This window comes from Pelodiscus sinensis, chromosome 23 (assembly GCF_052426305.1).
Source record: "Pelodiscus sinensis isolate ZL-2025 chromosome 23, ASM5242630v1, whole genome shotgun sequence".
NCBI lineage: Eukaryota > Metazoa > Chordata > Testudines > Trionychidae > Pelodiscus > Pelodiscus sinensis.
Window position 1 is genome coordinate 14,038,750 of NC_143074.1, and position 19,737 is coordinate 14,058,486.

Genomic DNA, 19,737 nt, shown 5'->3' on the forward strand with positions numbered 1-19,737 from the left:
CATTTGGGGTCATAGTGACTGTCTAATTTCATTCATGCATTTGCTATTGGGATATTTAATGTACTGGAATAGGTACACCATATGTAGAACCTATGGATCTTGAAAATGATGGGCATATTGATCATTGTAGGAGTGGAATACATCTGCAACTTTTGCATCTGTTATGCAACTTTATCTGTTTTGTGTTTTGCTCTGGTGTTGCTTCAGACAACCCTTCAACCTTGCCATGTTCTTCAGAAGTGAGGTCCTCACATCCCAAGACATACCAACCAACACAGAGTGGCATCAGATCTTTCCCTACCACATGCAAAACCTATATTCTTTCCTCCACTCCTGTGATGACCAATACCCTTCACAACTAACATAATCAAAAGTGATCTTTTAGTTGTTAGGAGCAAATAGCCCATTCCTTAGAGTTTTTTGCACAGGTGAAGTACAGTAGGAAGCTTTGCTGGATGTTTTTCCTACTTTGCAGTAGGGAAGTTAAATTACAATTAATCAGCTAATTGAATAGTCAATGGAATTTCCATTGACTACTCAATTAGTTGATGGGTGGTTGTTCACTATCCCGGCTCTGCCTCTGCCTTTTAAGTGTAGTAAGAGTCCCATGGCAGTGCAGAGCGGGGAAGCTGAGGCAAGCGGGGTCTGAAGTAATTCCCGGTTGGGCCAGGTCCTGACTGCTGTGCCTCTGATTTTTAAATGTATTAAGATCCCCATGGGGTTCTTACTACATTTAAAAGGCAGAGATGCAGCAGTTGAATTGCTTCAGTCCCTGCTCGTGCCATTTCCCTCGCTGCACCTGTGCCTCCCCTGCCCCTCTGTGGAGACAGTGCTGGGGGGACCAGGGGCTGGGGGAAGCAACTAGTCGAGTAGTGACTCGACTACCCGATAAGCTTAGGCTTATTGGGTACTCAACTAGTTGCTTATATCTCTACTTTGCAGTGTGTCCCAACCCAACCTTCCACCTTTTGTGGAGATGGAGTGAAGCCAATGACAGAGTTCTCTCCTATTGGCTTACTGCTCCTTCACCAAATGCACTATAGTGGCACTGCTGTGTCGATGTAAATTTGTAATGTAGACCTACCTTGAGTACCTTTCCCAGACCTGAAGAACTCTTCATGAGCTCCAAAGCTAGTCTCTTTTCACCAATAGTAGCGGATCCAAGAAAAGCTATTGCCATACCCACCTGTCTCTTTAATATCCTGGGACCGGCATGGCCTGCAGTATTGCAAAGAATTTTTTTTCTATTATATTTGAAAAATGTGATGTGCACCAGTTTTCCTGTTGTCACTCAGCTGTGACAACTCCGTAATGCACATTATTGTCAAAGTTTGGAACAAAATATGATCACAATTAATATGGTGATTGATGGTGAAAACAGATGAAACAAGCAATACTCTCCAAGCATATACTTAATCAAAATGGTCTTCTAGTTGTTGGAAGTAAATGACTTAAATTCGTAACTTTGACACAAGTGAAGTCCACACAGAAGAGTTTTCATTCGGCCCCTGTCTTCAGTGGCACCATATTTTTTATAGCTATGTCTGGAGGGAAGATTAATCTGTTTGGGGTGGGGTGAAAAAAATAGCAAAAAGATCTGGATGGGGGAGGTTAGTTGAGGAGGTGAGGATTAAATAGAGATAAGCCACCAACTGTACATGTGGCTGAAATGTGTGTATTCCATTGAAAATGTGATAAACGGATACAATGTGGGTGACACAAGGTTACTTAACAGACCTATTCCTTTAACAGGTCTCCGTTTAAGTGGGCTCCATGGAGCACAGATAAGAGATACAGAGAGAAGTATGTGCAAGTGATCTCTAATGCTTCTGATTAAACTAAATCTCAAAATCTGTTTTGGCTTTTTGATTTTTTTTAATTTAATATGGACCAATCTGCTTGATCTTTACATTGGGTTTAATTTGGGAAGGGGGAGGAGGTAAGTTACAGGAGTTTGGACTGGCAGGATTTTCTCCCATGACTCTCAGCATGGAGACATGCAGATCAATTTCCTATCCTGTGTTCAGCTGGACATTGGGTTGTTGACTGCGTTGATCAAGAAATCCCCTCCTGTTTCTTACCACATAACACATTCATTTCAGCCACTGAACCTAAATTACTGTTTTGCTTTTCTTTCTTTTTTTTTGATGAAATGGTAAGAACTCTTTCTATAGGGATGAAGTTAGTTTATCCGTGCTAATGCTTTGATTTTTTTCCCCCTTTTTCTTCTCTCTGCCACAGTAGGTAACCAGTTAGGGGCCCTGGTACATCAAAGGTAAGCAGTGGGTTATGTTTTATTATTTATTGATTAGTTCTAATTGTTTATTGATCCACCATCTGTACTAGAGTGCTAGGAAGTCAGAGGTTGAAAACGTGGAAAACTATAGGCTCTGGTTTTTTTTCCAGACTGCAGTTTTTGCCTACTCTTTTTGAGACACTGCACACTTAAAAAGAGCTCACAAGGAAGGCTTAGATTTGGCTTCGTCTAAATCTGTTGAATTGAGCATAAGAAAATAACACATTTTTTTAGTAGTGGAAGTGAAATCAAGCATTGAGCTGGCAACTGAATTTTTCTTGTTTTTGCTGGTAAAATATGACCCCCTCAGATGACTCCTTGTGAGGCCTGGATTAGCATGACTGAAGAAAGCTGTTTTAAGTCATGCTTGGGTTTTTAAGTCTTGCATTTCTGTAGAGGATAGTGATGTTGCAACTCCTGAAATTGCCTCTTGCTCAGACCCCTTAAATTCCAAACGTTGATGGCAGGACACTACCACTGTAATCTGTTTAAGGTCTCAGTAGAAACGGCAATGAATGGATATGGAGACTTACAACCTTCCAGAACTTAGCATTGGTACTGTTACACTCAAGTTGAAGTAGGCTATTAGAACAATGAGTAGACCCTTGCCTTGCCTATTCCCTCTCCAAACAGAGGATCTCATTTTAAGCAGAACTAGTATCCTCTTCTAGGAATGTAAGCGACTAGTCAACTATCTGATAAGCAAAAGCTTACTGGATAGTTGACTAGTCGCTCCTTGCTGATATAGGGGGAGCCGGTGCTGGGGGAGGGGGGAGAGACTGCTTAAAAGCCAGTTCTCCCCTCCCCCCCAGCACCATCTCTGTGAGGGGCAGGGAGGCAGGTGGATAGTGGGGACCAACCGTCAGCCAGGAATCAGCACCTGGTCCCCGCTACCCCTCTGCCTTCCCTGCCCCTTAGCTCCTGGGGCGGGAGTTAAGCATGGGAGCTGTAGTTGGTGTCAACTGAGAAAATCCATCGACTAGTTGATTAAATTTCACATCCCTACTCTCTTCCAGCACCACTATTCACTTAAAATATAGACTCTAACCATGGCATCACAGTGCTGTCTGACAGTAAGGGTGACCGATATTCTAAATCTGGCATGGGGGGGGATACTATCGTTATAGTGCAGTAGGTAATCCTATTACAAATTAGGTCCTCAGTCACAGTTATCAATGATGCAGCTGGGGAAAAGTTCAGAAATTCATATTCTTATTCTTCCCTTGGCTGGTCTAAATCTAATATTACTATAAGATATTGTATGAGACCTTGTTAGAAAACAGTGTTGAACTTCCTCCAAAGATATTTAATTGTTCTCAAAGGTATCAAATTGGATATTGTGCATGTTTTAATATATGAAGAGTTGAGAAATGTCTTATGAAGATTCAGATGAATCTTGTGCTAATAAAAAAGGCAAGTGCCCTGTTCATTGGGCTGTGTTTAACAGGAATATCATGGAAAACAAGTGAGGTAATCTGCTCTACTCAAGGCTTGATTAGGCCTCAGATGGAAAACTTGTTTTTGGCATCACATTTTAAGATAGGCAAATGGAGTGTTGCAGAGACGATACAAATTATAAAAGGTTTGTGAAAATAAGACCTATGAGGAAGAGTTGAGGACTACTTATGTTAAATCCAGAGAAGATCTAGCCGAGGGGAGGTTTAATTGTCTACAAATACAGAAAGGGATGTTAGATGTCAGGGATGACTTAGTCTAAGGTAATGACAGGCAAAGAATTAATGGTCTGAAGCGTCATTTTGTCAAACTGAGGTCAGATTTACCTCCTGTTTACTATTTGCCTATTGTTTGGCACAATGATAGCCAAAGGAGAGGAATCAGCTTCAGTGGAGCTAATCAAGGTTTGATTTAAAATGTTTCCGAGTTTAGGAATAACTCACTCAATTCCCCCAAAAAGAAGGGGGTTTAATAAATGATCCTCTAAGAGTCACTTCTAACCTAAATGGTTATGATTATAGCTTAAGTGTTTATTGTTACATACAGCACTTTGTACTCTGTGGCTAGCTTTTGTGGGAGGTCAAGGGTAGTCTGCTAAACTGTTCTTTGCAGTAACTATTTGAATCTCCATTTTTAGGACAGTAATAACAGAAGAATTCAAAGTGCCTGATAAAATGGTTGGATTTAGTAAGTATTACTGGTTTTTGTTTTTCTGTTCTGAATTCAGTTTAAAAATGTAAGTTCTTCTCAGGAACCATGTTTACTGTGGGTGAGGAATAAGGCACACAAGTTAAATCAGTGCCACTTTGAATTTACTGACTGAAAAATCTTGCTTATTAATAACAATGACAACTTAAACCGTGTCTGCCACACTGCTCTGCACTTAACCCAGATAGAAACTACCTCTTTGCTGATAAAGGTTTTATAGCATAAATATGGAATTAAAGGTTTTTGAGGGGGGAGAAAGGCAGGAGACACAGATTTCAGAAGATCTGGTGTTCTGGTAACTCTGGCAGTAACCACTAATTACTCAACCAAACTACATAGTGATTTGCCAAGAGTGAATCCATTTGCCTGTAACCAGAACCAGGTACTGCATTTAAGTATTCTTTTGTCTGAGGCTGGAGAAAGGAGCAGAGGGGGCATTTTAAAGTTAAAGTTGAATTTTCACATTTAAGATAGGTTGGACTTGTATAGATCCCTAGTATACTCAGTGCAGGGAGAAATAAGTGGCATGCACTTTCCTCCACTGGTGGATTTCTCTTTTTCTCCTGATTGTTTCCTTTTTCCACCTCACTCTTGCAGCTCTGATGTTCTCTCTCCCTTCGTCCTATTTTCTGTTTTCTTTCAGCTGTTCTGTTTCTCCTTTCATGGGAATCCTCCCGCTGTCATGACTCTCTTTAGCTAACGCCTTTATTCTTCAGATGCTGGAATCCATGTGTCACTTCCTACTGCCATGGCATGTTCCATAGCCTTTGGATTCAAGCATGCCATCTCTCTGGCAAAGGAGCATCACCCAAAATGCTCTGCTTAGTATGTGAAGACTGGGAAAGAAAATCCATGTTTTCTGCCATTGCATGTAGGCTAACCAGGATGACCATCATGACGCTGAAATTGAAAACATTCTTTCTGGTTCAGTTCTGCAGAAAAATTCAACAAGAGTAGAAATTAATCTTTTACAGGACCCACTATTCCATATCTTCGTCCGGCCCGTTTTGGCCAGCTGTTACATATGTGTGTCAGATGTCACGTTGCATAGTATTTTTAATACATGTCAAAGGTGCCCGGAGATTTGGGTGGACACCCTCTGAGTGGAGTTTGTTCAGGATCTGCATAATTTTAATTACATGTATTATTTATTTGTCTTCTAAAGCAGTGACATTGTTACCCACTCCATCTCTCCCACCCTAATCTCTGTAGAGGGCCAGATGATGGCCATTCAGAGTGTGGTTCTGTAGTTCCATTGGAAGGAGACCTGGGCAAAACCTTGCTTCATGTCACACATTAACAAGGGCGATAAAGATTCAAGCTCACACAGGTACTAGCAGAAACAGGTTGCACAGTTGAGGGTCCTCTACTTGTTAGACTTGGCTGACCTCCTATGAGTCCACTATGGTACTCTTTGGGACAGATATCTATGGCTGTCTGTGCATCTTCTGCCCCAGCATCATAATGTGGAACACAAGCATCATCCAGTGATGCAGCAGATCTAATGTAGGCTAGCTTTCACTTTTAGCTTGAGGTCTAGCATGGCACTTCAGTATTAAGCCTGGGTGTATTAAAGTGTAGATCCAGACCAGCAAAATGCTCTTGAAGGAGGGACAGTGAGTTTTTTAAAAAAAGCAACAATCAAAATACTTGTGCTTTTGCCTGCAAAATTATCAGGACAGCCATGTGTTTCCTACCAGACTTGACATTCAAGATGTCATAGGGCAGTAACCTTAAAATAGTGTTCCTGAACTGGTTTCCTTAGTGACTTATTTTTCCCTACCATGTATTCACATTTCAGTGTAACACTTGTATTTACAAGGAAATACAGTTACTAGAATTCAGCAACAACATTATTGATTCTACCCTCAGACTGACTTTCTGTCTGTCTGGAAGCCTGTTTTACAGTTTTGGAATACAATCTCTCCTTTACTGCCAGTTGCAATGGAGTAAAGGTAGCAGATACTCTGTTCTTGGTAAGGACAACAGTAAATTGACACTTGTTGAACTTGTTTCAGTAATTGGCAGGGGCGGTGAGCAGATCTCAAGGATCCAGGCAGAGTCTGGCTGCAAAATTCAGATTGCTCCAGGTAAGAGCTACTGTGTGTAGTAGAAAATTAGCAGAGTGGGGCATTGAAATATGGTGTGTCCAGTAGATGTGAAGACCTGGCTGTGCATCACAGTCTTATGTGTTATCACCTGTTACCAAATAATGGATGAGGAAATTCTATTTTGGGACTAACTTCAATACTAGCACAGAAAACTGATCTATTAGTTACTTCTGGGAACAAAGTGAAGCGATCACCTCTAATCAAGAAGCAGATACAATTTAAGTTAAAGGGTGGTCCATGGTATTTCCTACAGAGACGGGGAAATGCTCCTATATAGGGCTGTCATGCAGCAGCACTTTCAACAGATCAGATGTGGATTATATTTAATTGATTAGTCTTGTCAGTTCTTGGAAACTGACATTTCAAGAGGTCAGGAGTTGAACCTGATGGAATCTATCTCCTCCTAAAGGAGACTGGACCAGTCTGGTGTGGCATGCTGTGTATTCTTGCTTTATACCATTTGCTGTGAAGAGAGTCTTGTTTTTCCCCAGGGGAGAACTGAAGTGTGGTACTGCAAAATATTATCTTCTGTGTTCTTAATTGGCAGGAAAATAAAGGAAACATCCATTTTGTCTTTGAAATATGTTGCTCCTGGATCTCTGAGTTTTCATTAACATGCTCTACATGCAAAGGGATCATTTTAGTGCTGCCCTATGGTCACTGAAGCACCTGTCCATTTTTTTAATCCAGTTCAATTGAGTGTAACAACTTGTTTACTAGGAGTGTGACATTTAAAAGAAAGCTAATGTGGGATATACAATTTTACTAAGTGTAGGAAAACACCATAATCGTATTGGCCTAAGATCCCACAGGAGCAAGACTGAATACTCAAGCAGGAATGAACATGCAGGGTGATTGAAGAATAAATAAACACTTAGCAAATATTTGCCATATTTCCAGATACATAATTATAATGAATTGTAGCCAAGCATTCAAATTAGGTATTGAGCCTGATTGCATCATTCAAGAACTGGGTGTTCTTTGAGGCTGCACTTTATTCTTGAGACTAGCTGTCTCTAACCCCCCTCTTGCAATGTGCAATCCATAAAGGATAATGTAGATTTTACTGCCTCTTGTAACCACTGAAAGAGCTAGTTATGTAGGCTATACCTGGGCTGCTTGTATCTGTCTGCTTGGCTTGCTGCCATTTGCTGTTCAAGAGTTGTGAAATATCCAGTCCCTGTCATGATGTTCTTCCCTTCGCAGACAGCGGTGGGATGCCGGAGAGACCCTGCGTGCTCACCGGAACGCCAGAGAGCATTGAGTGAGTCTCATTTGGGGTTTTTTTCCTGTCTCTTTCCTTTCCTCTTCCTTACCCCACTGTGTTCTATCAGTGCTGCTATTTGGTTAGCCACAACCAGCAAATGTTGGGCTATAGAAGCTTTAGGGTCACCAGACTCTAGAACTACTTGGTCTAACACTGAGGAGTTGACTCTTCCAAGGCTTATTAGTTACAATCTGCTGAACCCTCTGCAGAAATTCCCATGGAATTCCACTTCACAGGGTTGATATTAGGGCACTTAGGATGCAGTTGACTAACTGCAAGTTTCCAGGATACTAAATTAAGCCATTAAAAGGTTGCTTTTCTCCCCTTCACTTTGCTACCAAGATGGGCATCTTTCCAGCTGAAGAGGGGCTGCACGAGGCCCCCAGAGCCTGTCAGGTGCACTCCTGAAAAAACTGGAGGTGTTGCTGTAGAGCAGCGTGTGGTACATCCGGGTGCCTCTTCCACGTTGCTGCCAGCCAGAAGTGAAGGACTGAACTCAAAACTTGAACTCTGGTCCCTGCATGGTAGAGACCCATTTGGCAATCCAGCAGGGGTTTCTATTCTATAGGCCTATAGAAACTTTAGGGACAGTCTTTCCTCCCTCCCCCTTCCCAGGAGCTGAGTTTGAGACTCTCACAAACCAGTTGAGGACCTCCTGCTGGGACTGGATCCAGGATCCTCAGGCTTACAGGAACACACTTAACATATGGAGCTGCTCTTTCTCTCCCCAACCTTTGGGTAGGTGGGTTTTTTAAAATCCATCTGGAAATCTTTGAGTTGCATTTAATTAATACAATATGTAGGCACAAAGACTGTCTGTCTCTCTCTCTCAAGAGAAGATTTTCACTATTCTTCCATTCCTAAGAGATATAAGAATGCTTAAGACCCCTTACTCTACTATACTTCTGCAAGCATTGAACCAGAATAAGTGTAATAGTCAAGCACACATTATAGGGCAAACAATATAGTTTCGCTGGTATTGAGGTGGTTTTTTCCCTCTAGCAAAGGATATTTCAGAACAAGAGCAAAATATTAAAAAGCTGTAATGCCTGATGAGATACTTGGGGAAAAATGGGTAAGAGCAGATCTTAACACTGTAAAGTTCTGAAATATGCAACTAAACATGTACTCATAACCAAGGCTGTCTCAAGTGATCCCACTTCTTTAGACTTTTGAAGTTGAATGAGGAAGGAGATTCAATAATAGGGCAATATTCCTAGCAGTTGGATTGTTATTTTTTAAAAAATCTTAATTATTCATAAAGGCCTTAAATTTTGAATAAAATTAATTTTGATGGAGACTGTAAGGAAAACATTAAAACAGAGGGTGGGTGATGCTCTGTTTAAACATGCCCTATCTTTTTAAAATTTGTCTCTTTTCAAAAATAAACTTGATTAATTTAAGGGTTTCATTAATATTTAATATTTTAAAAAAGTGTTAATTCAAAATACTCCTGCCTCACTTCCTGATTGAGGCCCAAGGATGCTGTGCTGTTGGATACAGTCCATCAGACCCTCACCTCCTGAATTGACACTCCCAGGTGAATTCAGCATAAGAGGGTATGCTGCAGAGTCCTGATGTATATAGGGTTGTTGGATACTAAGTGGAAGAGGGAGTGAAAATGGGGGATTGGTGACCTGGCTCCAGCCTCTTCAGTGAAGGGGCACATAGATGGTAGCAATTAACGTGAAAATGGAAAGCCACTGTCTGTCAGTTCACACACTATGAAGCTGCCAGGGAGCAACCTCCTAGCCCTATCATCCGTCTGTCACAAGCAACATTTAGTTTATTGGTTGCATAGGGATGTAATAGTGTAATCAACTAACTGATGTTAACTGATAAGTGGGTGCTTTTCAGTTAATGTTGTTGCCCACATGCAACACTTCCTCCCTCTCATAAGTAAATTTTTGAGTTGGGATAGGGGCAGGCTGGCTCAGTTCCAGCTTGTGCTGTGACCTGGCATCAGCCCCCACGCCGCCTCTTAGTCCTTGTGGTGCAGAGTGGCAACGGGGGTTGATGCCAGGTCCCAGCATGAGCCAGGTCTGAGCAGGCCTGCCTGCGCAGCAGCTCTTGGTGCCGGGACTGGCATCAACCCCTGCTGCGGCTCTGCACCACAAATACTAAGAGCTAGCGCGGGGGTTGATGCCGGGTTCTGGCATGAGCTAGGATTGCCTTTGAGCCAGCTCTGAATGCTTTACACTGCAGAGCCGCAATGGGGGCTGACGCTGGTCCCAGCATTAAGAGCCAGTGCAGTGGCAGGCTGGCTCAGTCCCAGCTTGTAGTGGAGAGCCACAGGGAGGTAATTGCCAGAGCTGGCAAGAGCCGGCATAGAGTGATAGTAGTGCTACCCCTTATCGATTAATTGTGTAGTCAACAAAATTTGTATCAACTACACAATTAACAAATTACTCATTTCTTAGCATCCCTAGGTTGCTATACGAGACCCCTGCCTCGTTTTCTGTACAGCCGTAGCAGCCCCAGCCAGGATGGGAGGTTGCAAACAAACCCTGGCCAGTGTTGTGTGGCGAGAGCAAGCTGAAAAGAAAGAATTCACCTGTGGCTCTGTTGAATCAGAGGGTGGTGATCTAATCTTTTGTGTTCTCTGCCTGTCTCTCAGGAAATGAGACTGCAGTTGTGATTTATAAAATGGGGAGGTAGGCAATAGAGGTTCTTCTTGAATGCGATACATCCAAGATGTGGTGAATGCCAATGCTTTAAAAATGTGTAAGCATCAAAAGTCTTAAATCCAAGTTCCAATAGGTGATTGGCATTCCAAAGCATAAAAGCCATTGTGCTAACCATGGTTTTCTTTTCATCTCTTCACTTCTCCTCTCCCCAAATGTCTCTCACCCCAGTGGTTCTTAGTTTCCTAGGCAGATCAAACCGTGTTTTCTAATGGTTGTTTCCCTTGGTTCTTTTCAAAGACAAGCAAAGAGGCTACTGGGACAGATAGTAGATCGCTGTCGGAATGGACCTGGCTTTCACAACGATGTTGATGGCAACAGTACAATCCAGGAGATTCTGATTCCAGCATCCAAAGTGGGTCTAGTCATTGGCAAAGGAGGCGAAACAATAAAACAGTTGCAGGTGTGCAAGATGATTTTACTTCAAGGAACTTTCTCTTAGCAAAGTTCCTCTAGATTAGAGGTTCCCAAACTAAAGTGCATGTATCACTAGTAGTACGTTTGCTTGAGGTTCCATCCATTCACTTCACAACAACTTAAGAAAGTGGCATGTGACCCAACAGAGATCAAGGACGAGTGCTTTAAAATAAAGAGCCTCTAGTGCCTCCTGTATGAGGGTAGCATATTAGTCTTTCACCATCAGGGATCTGGGTTCGGATCCAGCTCTGAGTTTCAAAAGGAATGAGCTTGTCCTCAGTTAATTTCCTAGTGGAGATTTGTTTACATAAGGGAAGCACTCAGCTCTGCTTAGGAGGGGCCCTCATCTAGCTCTGCAGGTCAAGATTCAGGTGCCTTCGTGAAGCTGCTTATGACTTATGTTGTGTTCCTTAGGATATGTTTCATCAGCTTCATTACTTCTGGAGGCTAAATTGGAATTTAATCTCCACTCTCTCCACCCCCACTAAAACATCTGTGTGTGTAAATCAGTGTTCCTGGAAATACTTTCTCTTCTATCTTGGTATATGTCTCAAATCTTTAAAGAGCTACAAAGGGCTTCAGAAATATGTTTATGCTAAGATAGTTATTATGATTTTTGTTAAGTTTAATTATGGCTGTATCATCCAAAGGTATATGACACACCAAGTAATTGTGTGTTTTAGAGAGGTTTTCATCTCACTATTACACCTGGATGGGAAGACAGAAGTTGGATTCTTTTTTTTGCAGTTGTTTCTATACTAGAATGAGGTGTGGTAAGAAACGCACCTCCTTGCAGTCCTGTACTGGGACTGTAGAACAGTTATGGTCTTTGTATAGTAGAGTACCATAGTTTGCTTAAAAACAGCATGCTGAAAAGATTCTGATCTGACGCACGTGTTTAGTGACCAAAGTTTAGACACTGTTCACTCTTGTTTAGGGACTATGCTTATTAATGTGTTGTGTGGGTTTTGCAGGAGCGGACAGGAGTGAAAATGGTTATGATCCAAGATGGTCCGTTACCAACTGGAGCAGATAAACCTCTGCGTATTACTGGGGATGCTTTTAAAGTACAGGTATGGAATAAAATCACTTTGTGTGATTCTTCATAATTGTACTAAGGGAACCTTTCATGGTGGAATTGTTAATGGTGCTTGGGAGTGGGGTTGACTAAATCTGTGGATGCTATGTTAGAAAATGATGGCTGCTGCTCTTTCTAAACTCCTACTGAGGAAAGTAGGTACCAGCACTCCGCTACAGAAAAGGCTCTAGTGTAAGCAGACTGTTTTAATATCTCAGCTAAATAACACTTGTAATCTGAAAGCCGAACAGTTGCTGGCACTAAAGGGTTAAGCTTATTCAATATTTATGTAGAGCCCCAGTAGCATTGAGGTGCTCTGATGTGGTAGGTGCTCTACTTAAAACACAGTCTTCCGAGCTTAATCCCCTGATCCCAGCAGAGGTGTTAAGATGCTTCATAATGGATGTTTAGAGCTACCTGTTACAACAAGTTGTGCTTAAGAGGTACTTCTGTGAAATGGGCACATTTTTACTAGATTCTGACACACTGATAGTTAGACAATCCTTGAGATATTAAAATGCTGGTATAGGAATATTTTGCACCCAAGAGCTAAAATTAGATTTTCAGGTCCTGCCATAAAGGCACTCAGCTTTTATGATTCTCCCCCCACCCCTACTGCACCTCACCCTCCATTGGAGCTGAATAGTCTTAGGTGCTTTTAGAAACACCTATAACGATAGTGTTTCAGGTCATGAGTCAACTTTCAGTCAAACTATTTAAACTTAGCATTACAAAAGTGTAGATTTGTAACACAGGTTTAAAAGCCATCTTGCATTTTCAACCTGAATGCATCTCACCTCTGTCTGCCATGCTAGATGTGCTTTAGCGTATTTTCCATATTCTTCCTGAGTGCTAAATCACATGCAGCACTGCTCTCCTGGTAAGAGGAGACAAGCCCGTAGTAATGTACACTTTTACTATCTGGGCTATATGGTAGCTTTGAAAGGCCATTGGAAACAAACCTAAGATGACTTGTTTATGTAGGCAGCTCTTCTCAGATTATACTGCTCTACGGCCAAAATGCTTCTGAAATAAATGTAGTCAAACTTTACTAATTCTGGGTCACTGAGACCGAAAATGATGCTTAAAATTGTTGATTGGCTCTAGTTTTCAAGATATGCTATTGGGTCAGTATATACGATCCTTGACTTGCGAATGGTGGAGGATAAGTGAGTTATAAAGGGAAGGGATCTCAATTTAAACCAGAAATGACAAAAATACATCTTTGACTGGATCTATGAATAAATCTATGACTGGGTTTGAACAGTACTTGCTTTTTAGGCAAAACAATGAATGATGCAATCTGAAGATGGTATTGCGTCATACATGATATGAATTGCATCATGTTATTCATAGAAGTCATGGATGATGCAATCATAACGAAGCTTGCATCACTCAGCTGAACAAATTGCCCTATATCAGCTCTAGAAATCGTACAGTGTCGTGCTCTCTTATTTATCAGTGTTTGATTTTGCAAAGGGACACATTTCTGTTTAGCCAAAGTGAGCAGAGATGCCTCATACTTGTGTGAACAGTGCAGATAACTTCTGCTATGTTTGTGGTGAAGTGACTTTTGCATCACAAAAGCACAGTATAACCGCTATGGTTAAGAAAGCCTATCATCTTTATTTTGGCTGCAAAATTGGAGATCGGGACAAGAGGTGGGCCCCACACACATGCTGCAACACTTGTGCAACAAATCTTCGCCAGTGGTTGAACAGGAAAAGGAAATCTATGCCTTTTGCAGTGCCAATGATTTGGAGAGAGCCAACAGATCATACCAGCAATTGTTACTTCTGCATGGTGCCTCCAGTTGGGAAAGGTGTGTCAAAGAAGAAAAAGTGGACTGTGCATTATCCAAACATTCCATCAGCTTATACGCCCAGTACCCCACGGAGAAGGACTATCGGTTCCTGATGCACCAGAATCATTCTCACTTGAGTCAGATGAGGAAGAGGATGAAACTTCTGGTCCTGAAACATCAATGTTACAGGACCCACATTTTCTCCCATCTTCCTCCTCTGAACCACACCTCATAACACAAGGTGAACTGAATGAGCTTGTCAGGGATTTGGAACTACCCAAGAGTAAGGCAGAGCTGTTGGGCTCCAGACTACAGCAGTGGAATCTCCTGGCAAGTGATGTTAGGGTTTCCATGTTCCATGACCGTCAAAAGGATCTTGTCCCATTCTTCTTCATGGAAGGTGATCTTGTAGCCTGCAACAACATCGATGGTGTGATGGCAGCCCTCAACATCGTTCACGATCCAGATGAGTGGAGACTGTTCATTGATTCATCGAAGACGAGTCTTAAAGCTGTTTTGCTGCACAATGGCAATGTTTTGCCATCAATTTCAGTTGGCCATGCAGTCCATATGAAGGAAACCTATGACAACATGAAACAACTTTTGAGGTGCATAAACTATGACCAGCATCAGTGGCAGCTTTGTGGCGATTTGAAGGTTGTTGCTCTCTTGCTTGGTCTGCAGACTGGATACACAAAGTACTGCTGTTTTCTCTGCGAATGGGATAGTCGTGCAAGAAATTCCCACTACATCAAGATAGATTGGCCACTCCGACAGTCATTGGAGCCTGGGAGGAGAAGTGCTCAGCATCCACCACTTGTTGAATCAAGGAAGATTTTGTTACCACTCTTACACATCAAGCTGGGTCTGATGAAGAACTTTGTCAAGGCCATGGACAAAACACAAGCAGCTTTCAAGTACCTCTGGAAAATTTCCAAGGTTAAGTGAAGCTAAGATAAAGGAAGGTGTCTCTGTTGGTCCTCAGATTCGTGAACTTCTTCGAGATGATGCATTTGACCACGCACTGCGTGGCAAGGAAAAGATGGCATGGAAAGTCTTCCAGTTAGTGGCAATACATTTTCTCGGAAACAAGAAGGCAGACAACTACAGGTTGTTGGTGGAAAACCTCCTCAAGGCATACAAAAGCCTTGGTTGCAATGTGTCACTAAAGATAAATTTTTTGCAGTCTCATCTAGACTTTTTTCCACCGAACTGCGGAGCAGTGAGCGAGCACGGCGAGCGATTTCAGCAGGACGTTGCAACAATGGAAAAACGCTATCAGGGCAAATGGAGCCCATCAATGCTTGCAGACTATTGCTGGACAGTGACAAGAGATGCTCCATTTAATGAATACAAGAGACAAGCCAAGAAGCGCCGAGTAGACACTGAATAGGACTAAACTATGTACATAATAGTTTTTTGCCTTTTGTTTCATAATACATTTTATTTATATAATCCTTTTGCTGATTTTTAAAGTGTTACATAAACAGGACAGGTGAAATATTACCATGTAAAGCAACCATAAACACATGAAAAGACCTAGGTTTACAATTTATGATTAAAACTCTACTATCTACACAATATACATAGACGTAAAATGTAAAAACTTAAATATCTTGGAAACAGTAGCCAATCAGTTGTTTTAATTGTCATATTTGAATTCAGCACATCAAAATACATAATAAATAGCACACTTTATCTCTGAAGCAGACGACTTCTAAAAAATTGTAGACCAGTGTTACCAGAGTGTTTCTCCAGTGCTTACCATTCACTATGTTAGGGTATGTCTACACTACCACCCTAGTTCGAACTAGGGTGGTTAATGTAGTCATACGAACTTGCAAATGAAGCCCGGGATTTGAATTTCCCGGGCTTCATTTGCATGTTGCCGGGCGCCGCCATTTTTAAATGTCCGCTAGTGCGGACTCCGTGCCCGCGGCTACACGCGGCACGAACTAGGTAGTTCGGACTAAGCTTCCTATTCTGAACTGCCTGTACGTGGAACGAGGCGTACAGATAGTTCGGAATAGGAAGCTTAGTCCGAACTACCTAGTTCGTGCCGCGTGTAGCCGCGGGCACGGAGTCCGCACTAGCGGACATTTAAAAATGGCGGCGCCCGGCAACATGCAAATGAAGCCCGGGAAATTCAAATCCCGGGCTTCATTTGCAGGTTCGTATGACTACATTAACCACCCTAGTTCGAACTAGGGTGGTAGTGTAGACATACCCTTAGGTAGCTTATGTTTCTTTTTTCTTTTCTGTATTTTCCTCCCCATCTTCTTGTGGACTTGCTGCTTAACACGCCATCATAGCTTCTGCCATGGCATGTTTTGGGTTTGAGTTCTGATCAGTAGCAAGGGTCTTGAATTTCCTTAAATCCCAGTTAAGATTGTATTTTAGAAACAAGTGTCCATGTTTGTACATGGGGATCTACCTCCTAAAAGCTGTCAAATTGGTAATGAGGAAAGGAGAATGCAATACAAAATACAATTTTCAGTAAAATGGTAAAAAATTCCAAGTGAAGGAATTTGTTGGCATAATAGAAGAAGCTATTCTGCCAGAAGCCTTCTAATCAATAAGGTTCCAAGCACCAAGATGGGAAGGGGGATAGACTTCAATTAAAGGTAACCATAGTTTCTTTCCCCACAGCAAGCAAGGGAAATGGTACTGGAGATCATCCGAGAGAAAGATCAGGCAGATTTCCGAGGCGTACGGAGTGATTTCAGCTCTAGAATGGGAGGAGGCAGCATAGAGGTATGTTCTTTTCACAAGTGCTTATGGTTTACCTCCCCACACGGTAGGTGAGGAATGGAGACCATTCAATTTCAAACATTGCCAATGAGATTTATTTTCTTCATAATGCTCCCTGCCTTATAATATATGACATCCATCCTCCAGAAGAGGGCATTTGTTTGGATTTGGGGTGGCACTTCCATCTCCTCCAAAATTGTGTTTTGGAAAAGCCATTCTTGAGATGAAGAGGGATAGCTCTGATTGGGAAGGGGCTTATGGCTAGTGGTAATTTTAATGCACGGATATTGCCCATACACTTGTGCTTCAGAGGGGTGAGACATTACAGCCTAGAACTGCTTCACTTAACCTGGCATAGTATGTGAGTAAAACAGTCTAAATTTTCACACTGCTTTGCCTTTCCCATCAGGTCTCTGTGCCCAGGTTTGCTGTTGGAATTGTAATAGGAAGAAATGGAGAAATGATCAAAAAAATTCAGAACGATGCTGGCGTTAGGATTCAGTTTAAACCAGGTTTGTGTGAGAATTGTGCCAAACGGACTGCCAACATTTATTGCCTAGAGCTAGTCTACAACAGCTTAGTTTTCTGTCTCCTTGGAATTACTTAGGCACTGTACTACCCTTCTGTCAGTTAGTGTGTGGAAAAATGTACGTGCCAACCAACCAAAAGTTTTCCTCATGGTACCTGTGTGGACAGCACTTTGTTGGTGGAAGATGCTCTCCTGCCCACAAAGCTATTACCACTTATTGAGTGGTTTTATTTTGCCTACAGGAGGGCTCTCTCCTGCCAGCAAAGAGCAGCTGCACAGGAGCCCTTACAACAGCACAGCTGTTCTGCTGTATAGCTGTGCTGCTGTAAGGTTCCTAGTGTAGCTGTAGCTTTAGTGTTCCATTCTATCATTAATTTAGATATGGCATACAAGTTCCTTGGTTCGTCGTGCAGTTTTTAGAGATTTTCTGCTTGTGGCCTGTGAGATTGGAAAGAAATTTGCAAAAGATTAGACGCTATGGCCACAGTGTCTTGGCCTTGTAGCTAATTGTATTATGGAAAATCTTGTTTCCTGGCTTCAAAAAACTCTACTTAAGATGTACCTGGTCTTTAGGGATCAGAACTTGATGAATTCACAGTTCCTCTGGATCAGAGTACTGTAGACTATAGCAGTCTTTCAGGCTTCTTTTAGCTTCTTTAAGATGAACAGCAGGGCTTGATAGGTGAGTTGGGAAGGGCAAAAGGTAAAGACAACAGATGACGGGTCTAATGCAACTGATCTGCTTATGGGAAAACACTGGCTGTGACCTTATGGAAGGGAAACTTCATTTGACGGGTGGGCATTTTTCTCTCTTTAATTAAGTTTTGTTACTCTCACTCCACAGATGATGGGATTAGTCCTGAAAGAGTCGCACAGGTCATGGGCCTTCCTGATCGGTGTCAGCATGCAGCTCATATCATCAATGAACTGATTCTCACGGCACAGGTGGGTCTGTAGACTCCAGTGAGGCAAACACCTATATTAAGAGAGAATGGGCAATGTAGTTATGAGAAGTACATAGTAGACATGGTGGTATGACTGAAGGCCCTCTAAGACGGAACAGAGGTTGAGTAGGCAACTTTGTTCTCTTTTCAGAAAGCCCTGAATTCCATTGTTCATCTCAGGGGAGAGTTAGTTTGTATCCTCCTATCTTCAGTGATGCTGAAGCAAGATGGTTGTTACAAAAATATTTTGCAGTTTCCGCTAGATTTTCCTTTATTCCCCGAGTTATACTAAAGTCTTCAAATGAATGCTGCGTCCAAACAAGTATTGCACCTATACATGATAAGCGGTGTTCTCTGTAAGCCAGGCACTTGTGCGGCTAGTCAGGAGAGGTTCCAATCCTACTCAGCTAATTAGCAGAGCACCAAAGCTAGGTTTTGTTTCTGTTGGTGGTGCACATGCTGTGGTGCACATAAAAAATTATCCCATGTATGGATGGAAAAAATTAGGAGGAATGTTCATTATAAGTGTCAAGTTCGTGTTAGGAATGTGATAGCGTAAATGGTTAACCAATGAGCCACAGCTCATTGGTTAACCTACATGGTTACAAGCAGGGCGTTCCCCTTCCTCTTTCCCCTTCTTCCCCCCTCCCGCCCTGCTGCCTTTGTGTCAGAGGCAGCAGCATGGAGGAGCAGTTCAGGAGCCAGTAAGTACCAAAATAAAAGCATTTTAATATCCCTAGTTCATGTCATTATCCTCTCAATTTCTTCTCATCTTGCAGGGTTGTCTGTGACAAAGCAAAACCAGTTGCATAGCCTCTGTTCCCTCCCCAGAGGGTCAGGGTATAGCATGTGGCCTGTGGGCTGTATTTATATAAATTTTGATCTCAAGTTAGATGGTTTTTCCTCTAGTTGTTTTCTGATAGAAAAACAACCTTGAATTAAGTTTCTGATTAGGCTTGTGGATTCAGCATATTTATTTTCTATTTACATATTTTAAGAAATTATAATTTTAGGCTTTAATCCTTCATTTAAATTCAGATTTCATTTTAAATCAGGTTTATTTTTAAAAAGAAAATCTTAGAGTAAATAGCCATTAAAATCCAACTTTAACGTTTTCAAAAAAATCAGTGTTTCTCTATCCCAATTAGGGGGAAGTATGGTGTTGAGGGGTAAGGTTAATATGGAAAACCTTGCTTCTATCACAGTACTTGATAAGGGTGAGAAATGCTCAGAAAGACAGCACATGAACGGCATAGGCAGAGCTCCTTTCTCTAGATCTCTTCTATAGGTTCTAGCTATGGGTTTACACACTGGTTTACCCATCCTTATTCTATTCTGAAAAGGCCCATTGCTCTTTCTGTAAGGCGTGGGGGAGAAAAGTCTTTTGTGGCTCTTCCCTATGATTTAAAAACCTCTTTACGTACTAAGGGAAACCTTTTCCTCAGCCACTTTCTCTTTGAACCTTCTGTGACATTGGCCAATAACTGCAGAGGGCCTTTACATTGGAGATAAAAACATCTGGATTCTTTTATACTGTCCTAAAACTTCTTTGAATTTTGACTGTTGTTTGGAGGTTCAGATTGGTTTGGAGCATTGCGTATTGCAGCTGAGGGATTTCAGTGGTTACTAATGTAATTGGTGTTTGAAAGGGTTAACTTTTGGCTTCCATGAAGCTTTTGGTGCCAAACAGTGT

The 19,737-nt window shown here is 41.9% G+C and overlaps 1 protein-coding gene across 14 annotated transcripts in view; it reads left to right on the top strand.

Moving 5' to 3' along the window:
- Positions 1 to 19,737, top strand: part of FUBP3 (far upstream element binding protein 3) — a 57,670-nt gene that overhangs the window by 19,815 nt on the left and 18,118 nt on the right. For 6 of the 14 annotated variants that reach the window (XM_075905889.1, XM_075905897.1, XM_075905896.1 and 3 more), the window contains 10 exons: positions 1,753 to 1,803; positions 2,242 to 2,275; positions 4,389 to 4,438; positions 6,478 to 6,549; positions 7,777 to 7,834; positions 10,762 to 10,924; positions 11,913 to 12,011; positions 16,470 to 16,574; positions 16,981 to 17,083; positions 17,945 to 18,045. In XM_075905889.1, coding sequence (XP_075762004.1) covers positions 1,753 to 1,803; positions 2,242 to 2,275; positions 4,389 to 4,438; positions 6,478 to 6,549; positions 7,777 to 7,834; positions 10,762 to 10,924; positions 11,913 to 12,011; positions 16,470 to 16,574; positions 16,981 to 17,083; positions 17,945 to 18,045 — 836 coding nt within the window. The remainder of the gene's footprint in view (positions 1 to 1,752; positions 1,804 to 2,241; positions 2,276 to 4,388; positions 4,439 to 6,477; positions 6,550 to 7,776; positions 7,835 to 10,761; positions 10,925 to 11,912; positions 12,012 to 16,469; positions 16,575 to 16,980; positions 17,084 to 17,944; positions 18,046 to 19,737) is intronic. The other 8 variants (XM_075905893.1, XM_075905901.1, XM_075905899.2 and 5 more) reach the window with 3 other exon arrangements.